Below are 16,836 nucleotides of genomic sequence, written 5' to 3'. Positions count from 1 at the left end.
GGGAATGTTTTTTAAAGACTAACAGATAATAAATGACCTCTTAAAGGAGACTAGCAAGAGCTTACCACATAAAACTCTCACACATATAGGAGAGTAAATTGGTAAAATTTGTAGCTAAAGTCCATGACAAACTGCTAAGAAAATCGTATCTCTTTTCTAAGTACTTTTCTGTTCTTAGATGTAGGTACCCCAGTGAAATTCTCATTTGCTCATGTCTGCTCTTCTAAGACTCCTCAGTGCATAGAAGCTAGTTTTCTTCTTCTTCTTAGGCACTGTACCTGTGTTTGTCAAAGACAGAGACTTCCCAATAGTCTCTGGAGCAAACTAGTCCAAAAGCACAACTCTAGACCATAGACAAAACAGACATGAAAAATCTTCACTTTAACTGCTAATCAAAGTAAAATTTAAAACATAAAAATGTATTTAACAGTTAGTCAGAAGGGGGGAAATCATAATTCTCAAGCCAAGGAAGTTTTGAAGATCTTTGAAAAACAGTCTACACTGTTATAAAAATTCGTATTTATGAAAATGTTCAAGAAATCTACCCAAACTTCCACTTTGACATATCAGTCTTAAAGATACAGCATCCACAAGAATGTGGACAGTTATATGTGCTCATTGAGCATGAAAAATGAATCTAGTTAATGCATATGTTAACTAGGTAGTTCTGTTTATAGAGAATAGGCTCAACAGAATGCAAAGCAAAGCAACAGCAGCCACAGCAAATCACATAGGCCACTTTTAAATTAAATGCAGTATAGATTGCGTATGCAATACAAAATGTGGGAATATCTCATCAAACGATCACTAAAGAATAAAAACAATAATTTTGCTTACACATCTTTTTAAAAATCCTGTGAGGGAAGCACTACTAGATACTTGCTGCTGTGTTTGTTTCTTTACCTCATCAGCCATTCTTAACTGGCCCTGCAACTGAGGTTAGAAAAATCAGTGAGATCACACTATCAACCCTGGGTGGGAAGATGGCATGGTTGTTATTACTGCAGCCTGGCCTTTGTCAGTTCATTGGTAGATGCAATGCTATAGCAGTTTCCCACATTTATTCCTCACAATAACTGAGGGTAGGTGATTTTTAATCTGTATTCCACAGATGTGAAAGCTGATTCATGAAGAAACGAGCATGGTCAGTTCCATTTGGGGACTCCTTAGGAAAGTGGGGGTACTTCTGTCAGAGTCTTCAGGGGAAATTTAGTTCATGAGGAAAAGGGCCAGAAGATGACTCTCCAGAGTCAGTACCTAATGTGTGCTGATTGTGCATTCTGCTAGGGCTGTACTGACATTGCTCAAAGGATTCCCTAAGGAAGGTTCAGTTATGGTTGGAGAAACAAGCTTAGCATGGCTCGGGTCTCAGACCCAGTGCATGGCAGAACTCAGGTTCTAATACATGAATAGAGGTCAGAAGGAATCATGCTCTCAGTTGTGTCTTTAGTTGCTGTATCAAAAAAAGGAACGGTGCAGAGTTGGTCAGGTGCTTTAAATTTTATGACCAATTGAATTTTTCAGATTTGTTAAAAAGTGTAGTTGTGATGGTCACAGCTCAAGACTTCTCAGGTATGAGAGTACCAGGGACTACTGGCCCAGCTGGCAGAAAGGGGTGGTGGTGCCCAATCACTGAGCTGTACTCCTGGAAAAAACTCACCGCTAGCTCTCCGTCTTCTTCCAGATGTGATGGACGTAGCATGGTCTCCCCACGACGCTTGGCTGGCCTCATGCAGCGTGGATAACACTGTTGTCATCTGGAACGCTGTCAAGTTCCCAGGTCTGGGTCTCTGATTAGGTGACAGCAGAAATGGGTCATTCGTCAGTTATACCGCCTGTCTGATCTAGAGGGGGGTGAGCTCTCTGTCTCCCATGGCTGGTAGCAAGTATCTCACAGTGGACCCAGATTCCTGTGTCTTAATAACTCATTCTTGTCAGTTCTTTTTTTCTTTTATCAGTTACATTAATTAAAATTTAAAAAGAATTTTCTATTTAAGAAAAATAGTAACTGCTAAAATGAATGTGTTACAGACTGAGAATGGGACATAGGTTGAGGACCTCTGTTCAGCTTTTGTCAGCTTGCCTTCGTGCCCCACCTACTCTACCTTCACATGCCCCTGGGAGGCAGCATCCCCTACATGTGTTCCCTGAGAGCATGCCTTTCCCCTGCTGGACTCATGCCTCAGCTTGATGACTATCTCCTCTGTGAAGCCCTTGAGCGGATGCAGGCTAATAAATCCAGTTTTGCAAAGGTTAATTTTTCTTCTTAATGTGTTTAGTCACAGTAGATGATATAATCTGGATAGTACTGCATTTTATAACTAGGAAGATAATGCTCATATTCCTGCGTGAAATCTGGGGCAGTTTTTCTCCATTGTACCATTAATGGATGTGAGTCCAAGTCATTTTCTGTTTTTATTGGCCACGAGTTTTTATGGAGACACTTGGCCTGGCCATGAAGAAGCAGGCTTAGAGGCTGGGGTGGCATTTGGATTACAGATCCCTAAGAGGTACTGTCTTGTACACCTTTGTCCACAGTGGTGATTTATAGAGAACCATCAATCCTGCTCCTTAGTGGAGAGCTGCCAGGGAGGTTCACAGCAGATGTCAAAGTCCAAGTAGACATAGGCTTCTGTCGAGAAAGGGAAACAATGGCAGGGCTACCAATTACAGATAAATAAGGGGGTGGAATTCAGGTCTTTCCAAGACTAGCCTTCAGTTTGCCTGTGCCTTTCAAACTCAAGTTGGTAGCCACGTGCAGCCTCAGTTTAGAAGTGTTAACCTTGAGTACAGGGAAATTGAGGTGCCTGCTTCCTAGCTTCAGTTTTTCTTCAGGTTGTTTATCCCTTGGTGGAGGGATAAACTAGGGTACTCTTCTTTTTGTGCTCAGGGAGGAGGCTGATCAAAGAGGACTCCTGAGGTCCTTTCCTTTGACTTAAGTCATCCATGACCCATAGGGATTGCAGCTCATGCTTCTATATGGAGTCATTACTTTCCCATAAGTAAAACCTTTCCAATCTCTTTTATTTTTCACAGAAATTCTAGCTACCTTGAGAGGTCATTCTGGCTTGGTGAAAGGATTGACTTGGGACCCGGTTGGTAAATATATTGCCTCTCAAGCTGATGACCGCAGCCTGAAGGTGTGGAGGACACTGGACTGGCAGTTGGAAACCAGCATCACCAAACCTTTTGATGAGGTAACAAGACAGCCTAGAGAACTCAAGCTGGTAGCCTCTGTGTAGAGGAGAGTTAGCTGGGGTATAGACCTGGTAGGTGAATACAGAATCCCAGGCCCTCAGAATCCTAGTCAGGGTTCTCTAGGGCCCAAAGAGTCACATGATGATAACCTTTCATTTATCAAACACTATTAAAAGTGCAACTTTGAAATGAAAAATATTTGTAGGTTTTAAAAGTGAAGAGAACCTTAGGGCTCTCCCTGGTGGTACAACAGGATAAAGCGCAGCACAATGAAGCTATCAGCAGCCACTGCAGCACGAGTTCGATCACCGGCCATGGAGGTGACCCACATGGTGCAGCGGACCTCTCATGACCTGCCCACTGCTCCCCTCAGCAGTGTATTTCAATAGATGTGCCAGTTCTGCTCCCCACTCTGTCTCTGGTGAATCCTCTAACCTCCTGCACTTCTGGCCTGTACCCCAGTTCGTGTGTGCATAAATAAATAAATCTTTAAAAAAAAAAAATGAAGAGAAGCTTAGAGTCACCCTCATTGTCATATCATCCAGCTGATGGCCACAGATGCGGATAAAACCTTCTGACTTTGTGAAATTTCTACCCTGTCACCCTGTGGGATAGAAGGGGATGTGAAGATGGAGGAAGTTCTTTTGTGGTTTTGCTGACTCTGCTGTGACTTTGCTAACTGACTTCTACTCTGACCAACTGACTTTTCTTGAGTAGAGTTAGCAATATGATTTGCCAGATGTCTGAAGATCGAACTACAGTGGCTTGTGTAATATTTTACTGTCTCTTTTATTAGAATTCTTAAATCAAATGGGATTAGAGTTCAAAGCTCACTAGATGTTTTTAAATATCGGGTCTGGGAAATGAAAGTGGATTGAGATGGAGTCTTACTTGAAGCTTTGAGACCAAGTAAAAGACAGTCACATCATTTTTAAGTGTTGTGATGGAACTTTCTAGCATGTACAGAAATGATCCACAAGGGTGATCATGGCAGAGAAGACTTCTCAGAGGAAGGACATGAGCAGTTTTACAGGAAGAATAGACATTTTGCCCACTAAGCAGGGCTAGCTATGGGAGGAAAGTGGAAATCATATATTTGGTTTTCCCCAAATCAAGAGTAGCTTCTGAAGTGGGCACATCAAAATCAGTATTTCCCTAACTTGTAGCCTGGTACAAAGTTATGGGCTCTCAGTATTAATTGCCAGGCAGTGGGACTCCTGGGAGCATATGTGGAACTGACAATACTCTTATTCCTCTGGAGTAGGCTTGTCCTGCCAGGTGTGGGCCCCAGCTAGAAGTTGAGACACTGTGGTGGACTTACCTTGAACTTCAAGAGACTAGGTTTTGCTCCATAGCCTCTCACTTTACAGGAGGAATAATGTGAAGGGATTCCCTGCCTTAGTCCTCACTCCAGGTCAGGGGAATAGTGCCTTTATGCTGTGCATTTTATGGTTAATACAGACTTTATAAGCCCCTTCCCCTGTGTTGGTAGTACCACCAGACTTCAAGTCTTTTGAGAATAGGCTCGAGAACAAATGGACATTGTGAGTGGAGACTCCAGCCAGACTTCTAAAGGTCACCAGAACTCTTTCTTCCCTACTGCAGCAAATGCTCTGAAGACCTCATGTGGTAGGGCTAACAAGCAATTGGCAGAAGGAAGTGGTCAGTGGCCAGATAGATTTGGCCAACTCACAGTTGACAGATAAAAGATGTGACCATCCTGCAGATCCCCTCTCGGCCTATATACCACCTCACTGCATTCAGCTTCTGAAAGGAACAAAAGGGAAGAGTTTCAGATGCCACAGTTCCCAGTCTGATATGACTGCCTTTTTTGTTGGATCATTTGGAGGGATGAATTACAACTCTCACTGTATCCTGAGGCTTAGGTACATTCTCAACCATCACATTTGTAAATCAGAGTTTGACTTATTCTTGAGTTTTGGTCATGAAGTTGGCCGTGAACACCTTTCAAGTGCAGCTGTCTCTTTTCAGTGTGGAGGGACAACCCACGTGTTGCGACTCAGTTGGTCACCTGATGGGCACTACCTGGTGTCTGCTCATGCCATGAATAACTCTGGTCCCACCGCCCAGATCATTGAAAGGGAGGGCTGGAAAACCAACATGGACTTTGTTGGGCACCGGAAAGCTGTGACTGTCGTGGTAAGTGTGCTTAGCCTCAGGCTGGTTGGGTGTGGACATAATTCTGAATGGAACTCTTAAGGATTTGGGCAGAGCCATGCTCTTCAAGGCTGAATTGTGTGGAACTGATGTGGTGGGCTCCAAGAGTCAGCAAATTCACATTTTTTATCATTTTAAGTACTTAGTTTCAATGTTTACAAAATAGAGCAAGTGATATATTCTGTTGGCAAACATTTAACATCATGGATCACCAACAGCAGTCCATGACTAGGAACATTGTAGTTCCTCGCTAGCTTTTTACATGTTTGGGTCTCCTCAGGGTGCTCAAGCATAGTGATCCTGTAAGTGGTCCACTTGCCAAGCTCTCAGAGACACAGGTTTGGTTCAGGTGCCCATTGAGCACTTGGGCTCCTTCCCATGCAGGAGTCATCTAGCTAACTGTGAGGCCGTGCTGTGGATCACTGGGATCACAGGCCATCCAATCCTGATAGCCATGACCTGCAGAAAGTGTGAGTGCTGTTAACCCATGAGGCTTCAAAGAATATCCAGCCACTCCTTTGGTGGTTCTGGATTCTTCCTTTGAAGAGTGTCCTGAGAGTGCATAAGGCAAGCTCTTTAATAATTGTGAAACAATATGTGAGAACTAGAATTTTCTCAACACTGGGCACCAAACCAAAATAGCTAGGTTGGCAGGCCTAGGCCTGCCAAGTGAAAAAACATCCAGAGACCTTGATCTCATTTTTTTGTATTCATCCAAATAGCCCAACATTCCCATTGTTTTAATTGATAATAATATGTAATACAACTTAAAATACAAACTTTATACAAATAAAATACCTTTTTTTAATTTTTATATTGGAGTCTATGTATGGTTTTGTTTGAAACCAATGCATTGTTGCTACAGCCTTTAGAAGTCAGTACTTCATAGCTAGCACAGTACTTTCATTTGATTCCCGGTGACCTGCACAGCCAAAGTCAGAGCACCTTGGGAGGGGGGATGGTGCTGCTAATGACTCAGTGTGAGTGGAGACTCAAGCAAGCCCAGTGGTCATGCTTTTTGGGGCCACATTCTGTAGTTACTGTGCTCCCTTGGCTATTCCTGCCTACCCTCTCGAATTAAAGCTCCTCTAGGATACCTGCCACAGACTTGAAGGAACCCTCCTCACTTGTCCTGGTTCCTAAGTCTGAGCCAAGAGCTTCTATCCCTGTCAATCCAGGAAGGTGGCAGGGAGCTCTGCATGTGTTTCCACCCGTTCTAGCAGCAGTACCCAGACCTTATTGTACTGTAGCCATCCTTTCTGACCCAGTGCAATAAACAGGACTGATCAGCCTTGATAGACTGTTTGACTCTGAAGATGGAAGGGATTGATGGGGCTGGCCTTTTTCTGACAATTGTCTTCCCTGACAGCATATTCCTTAAAGCTCATTTTCTGGAGTTGGCCTGCTTGGACAGGAAGAAGTCAGAGGGCCAATTTCATTAACTTCCATTCCACCTATCTGACTGCAGGCCCAGAAATGGAGTTGGTAGAGCAGTTTCAAATCCACATCTCACCACTTACTCATGTAGTGCCTTGGCTCACATTTTCTAGCCTCTCTGAGCCTCCATTTCATCTTCAGCAAAATGCCTCCTGGTATACCAAAGTCTTGGGACAGAGATGTCTGTGTGGGGCTCCCACTGATACGCAGGGATTGTGTTGTTTCATGTGCCGTTGACTAGGTGCTTGATACCTGGTTATTTTAATTTCGTTATTTAACTTTAGAAATTCAACCCAAAAATCTTCAAAAAGAAGCAGAAGAATGGGAGTTCTACAAAGCCCAGCTGCCCTTACTGCTGCTGTGCTGTTGGCAGCAAGGACCGTTCTCTCTCTGTCTGGGTGAGTGCGCTGTCAGGACCTTTGCTGCTCCTTTGGGGAAGGGGAATAGGGCTGGTGAAGGAGGCAGACCCTGGAAAAGGAGGGTCCTACTTCTTGAGATAGTCAATATGTGCTTTTTACCTTGAGGCCAGGGTAAAAAAGGAAGCACTAAAGACTAGGCCCAGTCAGGAGATGCCTCAGTGACCCCAAGCCCGAACAGCACTTTTGTACAGACTCGGAATGCCCTCAGTGATTGCAACCATAGCTGGCATGTTGTGTTATTTCTTTTTAAACAGACCTTTGTATTGGCATACAGTCAGCCCTCTCTGTAAGTTCTGTACCTATAGATTCCAGGTATTGTCAGAGTCCAATTTTCCTTAGGACTAGAGTGGCCGCTTCTTCTCCTTCCCCACAAAAACAGGCCCAGCCTTCTTGAAGGTTCTACAGACCTAATAGGAGCCCTGTAATTGTTTTCACCCAGCTCACTACTCCGTGACATAGGACCTAACCCCCAGGGTGGTTAGACAATATTGCCCATGAGCAGTGGATCTTGCTATAATTGTGGGTACATGGACATGATACACAGCCCAGTCTTAGAGCAGCTAGATAACACATACGAGCAGGCATCAAAACCAGTTTCCACGAGAAGCTAAATTACATACTCATTATATATTAAATGAAAAAACAAACACAACCATATTCCTTATTTGAAAAAATGAACTATTTCCCCAAGGAAATAGAAGAAAATAATCAAAGTGTTAAAAGTGGTTAACTTTGGGTCTGAATTAAAACTTTTTGTGTGTTTCTGACCTATTTACACATTCTTGGTAGATTAGTCTACCAAGATGGTGGTACCTTATAATGAACCATCAATCACTGTATTAGAATCACTTGGGCTGAGAGATGTGTTAGGTTTTCTCTGAGGCTGTTTTTCTGTCCTGGGAACTGCCTTTCTCATCCCTGCCTGGGGCTTGGTGTCCTATACCCTGCTTGAGTTTCACCTTAGATCATTTCTCAGCTCAGGTCATGGCCTTCCCAGAACCTCATTCTCCATGCCTCATTATAACCAGACCACTTCAGGTAGGGGACATTCTTGCATGCATATTTTTGGTAGATTCCATAGTTTGGAATCTTGGTGCTTGGCAAAAACTAGCCATGGCTGGGTAGGCAAAAAGTGGTTTGCAGCCATTTCATTAATCCTTTGTTGCTTTCCATTCCAGCTCACATGTCTGAAACGGCCTTTGGTTGTCATCCATGAATTGTTTGACAAATCCATTATGGATATTTCCTGGTAAGATGGATTCTTGTTATATAACACAAAGCTAGGAAAGAAGAGCTATACACTGGAACATAAGATATCCTGGATATGATTGGGAGCAGGCAATCAGTGCCTGCACATAATTCAGGAGTGGCAGCTTTGACCTGCTGTACTTATTACTCCCCTGGGATTTGCCACTAGACATCCCTTCTCCTGCAAACATCTCTGGGAAAAGGAGAACACCATGATGTTAGTTCCACTTCGCTTCCTGTTGTATGAATCAGATTAGCATGGGTTTGGAGACATTTTTTGCTTCTCAGTGACCTTATTTAGATGTTCATTCCCTCAAAGCTTTTTTAAATGATTTCAGAAATAATAACTAAAAATGAGATTCTGGAAGATCCAACTAGAGATTACTTTATGTGTGCTTCAAACTACAGTGTGCCAGGGCCCTCTGGGATAGTAACCTTTATCCCCATTGCCACCAGGCCACAGCAAAGAGCCAGGGGACTTAATCATCTACTATAGTACTACCTTGCTGTCCTCCCAAGCTTGCTATGAGGCTTTGGGGAGCATAGCAGGAGCTTACTCTGAGACTACTGATGGCCATCTCTTTCAGGACTCTCAATGGACTGGGGATCCTGGTGTGTTCCATGGATGGTTCTGTGGCATTCCTAGATTTCTCCCAGGATGAGCTCGGTGATCCCCTGAGTGAGGAGGAAAAGGTAGGAAAATAGCTTACTGTCAGCACATAACCCATGTCTGCTCATGCTCTCGAGTCAGAGAAATAGCCACAGTTGCCGTGAGAGTCCCCTTTAATTGGACTCTCTTCTTGTGATGTACTCAATACACACACACACACACACACACACAAGCCTCTTAAAGTATTAATGGGTGTTGTCCTTTTATAGGACAATCCTTATTCTCTCTTTTCTCTATTTTAAAAGTAATTTATTTATATATATTTTATACCATTGTTCATTTTTGTAGTTTGCTTTCTTTTCTCCAAGTAGAATTTTTACCGCAGTTCACTCATACACCATCACATAGTTCCTGTGCTCTTCCTGCCCTCTTTTTCTTATTTTCTTTTTAAAATACATTGATTTGGGCCCTCCCTGGTGGCACAATGGGTTAAAACACAGCACTATGAAGCTACTGAAGCCACTGCAGCACAAGTTCAATCCCCAGCCAGCGAGGTGACCCACATGGTGTGGCAGACCTCTCCTGACCTACCTGCTGCTCCCCTCAGCAGTGTATTTCAGTAGATCTGCCTGTTCTGCTTCCCAGTCTGTCTCTAGTGAATCTTCTCACCCCGTACCCCAGTGCTGTATGCATCAATAAATCTTTTTAAAAAATATATTGATTTAAAAATTAGTATGTCATAAATTAGTTCTGGATTTAATAACAATACTTTGGGTATCTTTTCCTAAACTGATAATTAGCCACCTACTAAAAGTAAGCAAGAGTGAGTCCCAGGGGTTCCTGCTGACGTCATTTTTGCCATTGTATTGCACTGCATAGTTGGCACAAACAGCAGTTGTGATGGTTATTTGGTTACTTTTTAGCGGTTAACTATATGCCAGAGTCCAGGCCATCTGTTTTACATTCATTTAAATTACACACAATTCTTGAAGGCTGAACATACCTATTTCATCAATAAGGAGGCCCTTGGAATACAGTATCTCCCTTTGCAAAAACTATGTGGTCCTCAGGTATAAGAGCAGAAGCATGAAACAGTCCTATTGCCTTTGGGCCAGGCCTCCTTTTCTCTGTATTCTGCCCTGATGGTGTGACCATGTGGCCCTCTTTAAGAGCTTTGGGAAAGGCTCTTCTTTACTTCCACATACTTAAAAACCTGCTATTTCTACAAATGGACCTTTGCCAACACTTAGTGGAATGTATTTGTCTGAAAGGAGCCCTGTAAAGCTCAAGGCAGGGCATCATTCCCTGTAGAGATACAAGTGCTGGTAAAAGTTCCTGAGTAAGCCCCCACCATGATGTAAGCCCCTCAGAAATAAGGGTCTGATTCATTGACAGGATCTTGAATACACACTGGCACCCTCAGTCATTTTTCAATGAAGGCTTCATTGTCTCAGTGGCTTCTGGTGGTCATATCTCCAGGTAACCTGAGATCCCTGTGTACCTCCCTTCCCCTTAGGGAATCACTTTGGGAGCCTACATAATTATCTTTTCTAACTTTTCCCAGCTATCAGCAGTGATCTCATGTTTGAAGAACACTGGAACCAAACTAAATTCTGCCTCAGGATTCCAGGGGAGGGGGATAGAAGCTAGAGAGGGAGGAAGGTTCCTGGCCACGCACAGCTATACCAGGCCATATAGCAATCGGTTCCAAAATATGTCCTCCCCTGTGTAGCATCCATTGCTATGAGACAGATGTTTTACTGACGTCCATATTGATCATTGGCACATCCAAGTGTGAGTCAACTCTTCATCACACTGGCCACTCCAGTGTGCTAGGGACACCACCCCTGCCTGCATAAATCCTGTCTGGCATGTTATGACACAAAACTAATGATAGTTGGGAAGATGGAGGGAGGTCCCCTGCTCAGTAGGATCAGGGCATGCTTGGGGCAGAGACATATTCCCGATGCGTTGTGCCAACTCTGCGCCTAGAGACACTATTAACCGCCCTATAGTAACTTCCATTAGTATGGAACTAATGTCTGTGAACGTAAGCAGACTATTTTTACTTTCTGATTGTCAAAAAGTGATTGGTATACTTGGAGTGATTTAAGAGCCTTGTATTAATAATTTAAGTGTTTTAATTTCAGTTCTGCCAATGTTTATTGTTATTTGTTCTACATCAGCCCATCTCTCTTCTTGCAGTTATTCATCCACTTTCATCTCCAGATATACATACACAGACTATATGTAGGGAGGGTACAAGACTTGTCCAGAGTCATCTAATCAACATTAGGCAGAACAGGGAAGGAGGTGATGAAGAGCTGGCACGCAGAACTCTGAGACTCCAGCCTAGAACCCTCCCCCTGTAAGAACCAGCATAGACCACACCAAAGCTCACCAGTTTATGGCCACAGATCCACTTCATAGTTGCTCACAGTGTACTTCTCTCTGCTTCCCCTAGAGCCGCATTCACCAGTCCACCTATGGCAAAAGTTTGGCCATCATGACTGAGTCCCAGCTCTCCACAGCCGTCATTGAGAATCCTGAGATGCTCAAGTACCAGCGGAGGCAGCAACAGCAGCAGCTGGACCAGAAGACAGCAAGGGAGACAGGCTCAGCTGCTTCAGTGGCTGGTGTTGTCAATGGGGAAAGTCTTGAGGACATCAGGAAGGTGAGGGCTTTGCCCAATAGTGCTGGGCACAATGACAAAAGCACGAAGATGGGACAAGAATATGCAGGCATGACTGGTGGGGAGGTGGGTATATGTTTTTCCTGGAGTGACCCTAGAGGGGTAAATCATTGTGGGGCTATTTAACCCTATTATCATCAGCTGTGCTCCTTTTATTGAAGGCCTCTTTGTCCCAAAGAACTCCAGAGGTCATCTTTTATAGGAACTTCCAAACCTCCTTTCTAGTCTTTATATGAAATTATACATACTGAGGACAGTGGGCTTCAGGCCCCACCCTTAAGAGAGATAACTGTGGGCACCACCTTTCTCTGAATGTCTGCGTTTAATCTTGTGGAGGTAGGAGAAGTAGAGATGGGACAGAAATGAGGCAGAAACTGTTGGGGTCCAACAGCAACTGTTGAGCTAGCTTACATCATCTTTAGGACCTTGTGCAGGGTGAATCACTCTCTGAGGTGATTAAGACCACAGTGTGGGAACTTTCGGTGGAAGCCCACAATGGAAGAAAGGTTTCTGATGAAGGAAAGTTGAAAATCAAAGAGACTAGATTGTGGCTCACCTGTACAAGTCTGATTTCTTTATTTTCCTTATTGAGCCCCGTGGCTGCTGTGTGGCAATGGCCAGCCTGGTATGTAGTTGCTGCCTTGAACACCTGACCAGTCCCATAGTACTGATAATAGAGAGGAAAGTGCTGGAGTTGGTTCAGCTGGGAACTTTCTGACCTTCCTTCTTTACTGTGCAGATAGTTGAATATACACCCTGATAAAAACACTTGTACTTTGATAAGGTAACTGATGGAATAGTTTATACCAGAAAAGCTGTGGAAAGCGAAGTCAGAGCATACTTTCTTAGAAGTCTTGTTTGATATTTGAAAAACTTTTCTATTCACTTAATGTCATTTTACTTTACCAGAATCTTTTAAAGAAGCAAGTTGAGACTCGAACAGCAGATGGTCGGCGAAGAATCACCCCTCTCTGCATAGCACAGCTGGACACCGGGTATTCATTCACTCACTGAGTTTTTTGTGACCTTCTATGAGGAGGTTTTCCTCTCCCTTTCACCAGTCAGCCCTTTAATGGTCAGGGTCTTAAGAGGCTCTTGGACCAATCTGACTCATATAATCTGGAAATCAGGGAATTGAGCTCAGCTTCCAGCCAACCTCAAAACACCGTACTCCCCACAGAACCTTTATGTGCATTTGACACTTATGTTGAGGACATGCTAGGAGGCATCTGCGTCAGACCAGCGTGTGAGGGCATTTTCACAGGTGTTGTGTATAGCCAGTCCTGCTTCATTGTTGGTGAGGCATTGGAAGAGATAACACCAGGAGTAGTTGGGACTGATTTTGTTTCTTTTTTCTCTTTTAATAACTCTTTATGATTATGAAAGAAACTTGTACAAAAGAATTGTTGAAAAAGTAAAAGCACAAAGAAGAACATAAACACTACCCAAACCACTAGTATTTTGGTATCAGTAACAGTATTTTGCTGTTGCTTCAGTGTCTGGACACAGGCTTGCATTTGTGTTTGTCATTCTCCTCAAAATAATACACAATGATTTATTTCAAAGGTGATAAGTCCCACGTGAAAGAACTGGATCCCTACTGTTTAGGTTGTTCACTCTGCCTTTTATACTCATTCAACTTATCAGCTCAGGGCTCTTCACACACTAGGCAGTTGTTCATCTATTAAGTTGTTCCAAGTCGTCCTTCAAATCTGATGATATCTCCAGTCTTATGGTATGTTCATTTGACCCCATGGTGTTAGATGTGCAGGTACTAAGTTTCCAGAGGGCAAGACCTGGCTGGGTGGAATCAGAACTAGTCTCTGGTTTTTCCTAGACATTGGTTTCCTTTGATCAAATCTATTTCCCATTGTGAATCTACAAAGGGTAATGTCAACAGCCTACCAAGTGAGACCAACTGTGACTGTCCTAGAACACTGTAGGGCTTGTGGGAGTGAGGGTCGTGGAGGTTGTGATGGTGATGGCCCTTATTGCTATGGATACTTGTAGGCCTTACCTGGTGAGGAGGCAAAGATGTGGTAGTTGTCTTCCTGCCTACCGCAGAGCACATTTTCTGGCACCAGAAATTCATTCGTTGTGTCTTAAAAACTTAACTTGCTTTCTTGATTTCCATGTTAAACCTAGGTAGCAATGAAATTAGGTGATTTAGGTTAGATTATCCAAAAGAAAGAAAGAGCACAAATATTTAAGGTGGTAAATAATTCATAGATGAAGACTAAATCAAAAGAATGAAAGACTTCTTTTCTGACTGAGCAAATAAACTTAAAAGTGGATGATTTTTGCAGAAAGTCATTTACCAAACTAAAGAAAATCCATGCAGATGAGTTATAGAATAGAGGACACTTTCAAAGACCTAACCATGCCAAAAACCATCAAACTAAGAAAGCTGCTTAGGGAATAATTTAATAAACTTGTAAGGAATAGATCATTCTAACGTAATTAAAAAATACTGTAGTACATAGTAAAAAGAAGGAAAGCTTGCAAATTCAGTTCCATGTTTATTGTCAGTATCAGTGCAAAAATCTGAATAAAAATACCCATTTTATATTGTAAGCAAAAGTAAGGCTTATTTCAGGAAAACAGGAGGCTCAAGTTTGGGGAACCTACTTACTTTTACATGTCAGTAAATCAAAAGAAGAAATTATGTGATCATGTCAATAGATGTATGAGACATTTTTATTAAATTTAATGTTTTGATTTAAGATGCTTCCTTAAGTTGATAGTCTGTCTTATTTTAAGTTTAGAAGTTAAATGTTTACTTTTGTGATTATAATTTAACATTGTTGTAATTGTCATAGCTCATATGTCAATGAGAATAAACTGGAAAGGAGATGGTAAAATATATCATTTTTTAAAGATAGTATGATCTACAAGAGAATCAACTGGAAAAAACCAAAAAGTGACTGGATATAACCAATATAATAAAATGAAGTAGCACGAACTACCTTTAAGTCATTAAAGAAATCACATTCACAGATGTATTAGCTAGAATGTAATAAAAAATATAGATCTATATGAAGAAAAATATTAAGATACATAAAACAAGTAAATATGCCTACTGTTCATTTTAATAAATAGGGTGATTTCAACCAAGTTTTTAGGTTAAATTAACCTGTGAATTCAAGATGAATCAATGCAAATAACCCAAAGAACTTTTGAAAATCAGAAAAACTGAGGTTATTTTTTCCTTTTTATTCATTTTTAATATTTTTATATTGCTGTTCATTTCTGTACAGCTATTTAATTTCTCCCTCTTTGTGTAGTCCTTATAAATATCCATCACCATGGTCCCTCCTGTTCTCCCCTCCCACCCCACCCCCGTTTTGATCCCTTTTGCTCCCCCTCTCCTGCTTTAAGCTTCAAGTCTCCTGTCACCTACAAGTTTTGTTATTTTAAATTTTTTTTAAAGATTTGTTTGTTTATGCATACAGAACTGGGATACAGGCCAGAGGTACAGAGACAGAGTAGGGTGCAGAACAGGCAGATTAAAGAAATACACTGTAAGGGCAGCAGTGGACAAGACAGAAGAGGTCTGCTGCGCCGTGTGAATCACCTGTAGGGCTGGGGATCTGCAGCCAGCTCTACAGTGCTTCGCCCCAATCCTTTGTCCCACCAGAGAGCCCCACCTACAAGTTTTATCTTTTTCTCTGACCCTTTGTTCAGCTTCCTTTGTATTCCTCCTATAAGTGAAAGCATTGATTTTTTTTTTTCCCTATAGACTTATTTCACTGATCATTATCCCATCTAGCTCCATCCATGTTGGTGCAAATGGCATTAGTGTTTTTTTGTTTTGTTTTGTTTTGTTTTTTATTATTGCTAAGTAGTATTCCATTGTGCATATATACCACATCTTCTTGAGCCAGACATCTTTTTTGGAGCCTTTAGGTATTTTCAGTACTTTTGTTAATAGTGCCATAGTAAACATAAAGAAGTGCAGATTTTTTCTTTCAAATGACTGTTATTGTGTTATTCCAGTATATACCTAGGAATGGAATTGTTGGGTCAGATGACAATCATTTGTCTTTTGAGAAATCAACATACTGTTTTCCAGAGGGGTTAGACCTGTTTTCATTCCCACCAACACTCTAGGAGGGTTCCTTTTTGTTCACATCCTCACTGGCATTATGGGCTATCAGTTTTTTAACATAGGCCATTCTTAGTGGTGTAAGGTGGTATTTCATTGTGGTTTTGATTTGCATTTCCCTGATTATAAGTGATGTTGATATTTTCATTTTGATATTTACAGTGATATTTTCATCTGCCTGTTGGCTTCCTGCATTTTTTCTTTAGAGAATTATCTTTTTAGCCCTTTGGCCCTTCTGGGTTGTTTATTTTGTTTTTGTTGAGTTGTATAAGCTCTTTGTAGATTGTTGATTTAGGTCCCTTATCAGTTGTGTGGAGTGCACATATTTTCTCCAGTCTGTAAGGTGTGTGTTCATCTTGATTATTGTCTCTGTTTCTTGCAGTACAGAAGCTTTAGTTTGATGTAGTCCCACCTATTTATCTTTTATTTACTTTGTTTCAGGTATGGGTCGATAAAGCTGCTTCTGAGATGTATCTCATGGAGTGCCTGTTTTCTTCAATATACTGTATGCTTTCAGGTCTTGCATTCAGTTCTTGTGTCCATTTTGAGTTGGTCTTTGTGTATGATGTGAGGTAGTAGTCAAATTTCATTTTTTTGCATGTGGTCGTCCAGTTTTCCCAGTACCTTTATTGAAGAGACTTTCTTTGTTCCAATGCACTTTCTTTGCCCCTTTGCCATACATAGATTAGGTTGGCCATATGTGCATGGCTTTATTTCCTGAGCTTTGATGCGAGTCCATTGGTCTGTGTGTCGGTTTTATTCCAGTACCATGCTGATTTAATTATTATGCCCAGTCCCTTTACTTTTAATCTGTGTTTATCTTTGGAGACAGCAGAAGGTTGGATTCTGTTTTCTAATGCAGCCTACTACTCTGTGTCTTTTCATTGATGAATTTAGTCCCTTTCTACTTGGGGTGGAATACTGATACATAGGGGTCTATAATTGCAAT

The 16,836-nt window shown here is 41.9% G+C and overlaps 1 protein-coding gene across 2 annotated transcripts in view; it reads left to right on the top strand.

The window, feature by feature from the left end:
• Window positions 1–16,836, top strand: part of LOC101619342 (protein HIRA) — an 88,567-nt gene that overhangs the window by 30,292 nt on the left and 41,439 nt on the right. For both annotated transcript variants that reach the window (XM_004694963.1, XM_012734239.1), the window contains exons 6-13: window positions 1,685–1,780; window positions 3,037–3,197; window positions 5,191–5,358; window positions 7,098–7,211; window positions 8,411–8,481; window positions 9,068–9,173; window positions 11,555–11,764; window positions 12,692–12,777. In XM_004694963.1, coding sequence (XP_004695020.1) covers window positions 1,685–1,780; window positions 3,037–3,197; window positions 5,191–5,358; window positions 7,098–7,211; window positions 8,411–8,481; window positions 9,068–9,173; window positions 11,555–11,764; window positions 12,692–12,777 — 1,012 coding nt within the window. The remainder of the gene's footprint in view (window positions 1–1,684; window positions 1,781–3,036; window positions 3,198–5,190; window positions 5,359–7,097; window positions 7,212–8,410; window positions 8,482–9,067; window positions 9,174–11,554; window positions 11,765–12,691; window positions 12,778–16,836) is intronic.

Source organism: Condylura cristata, unplaced genomic scaffold (genome assembly GCF_000260355.1).
Source record: "Condylura cristata isolate star-nosed mole 26May11 unplaced genomic scaffold, ConCri1.0 scaffold00051, whole genome shotgun sequence".
NCBI classification, from domain to species: domain Eukaryota; kingdom Metazoa; phylum Chordata; class Mammalia; order Eulipotyphla; family Talpidae; genus Condylura; species Condylura cristata.
The sequence above is the reverse complement of the archived record's forward strand: the minus strand, read 5'-3'. Positions and strand labels throughout refer to the sequence as shown.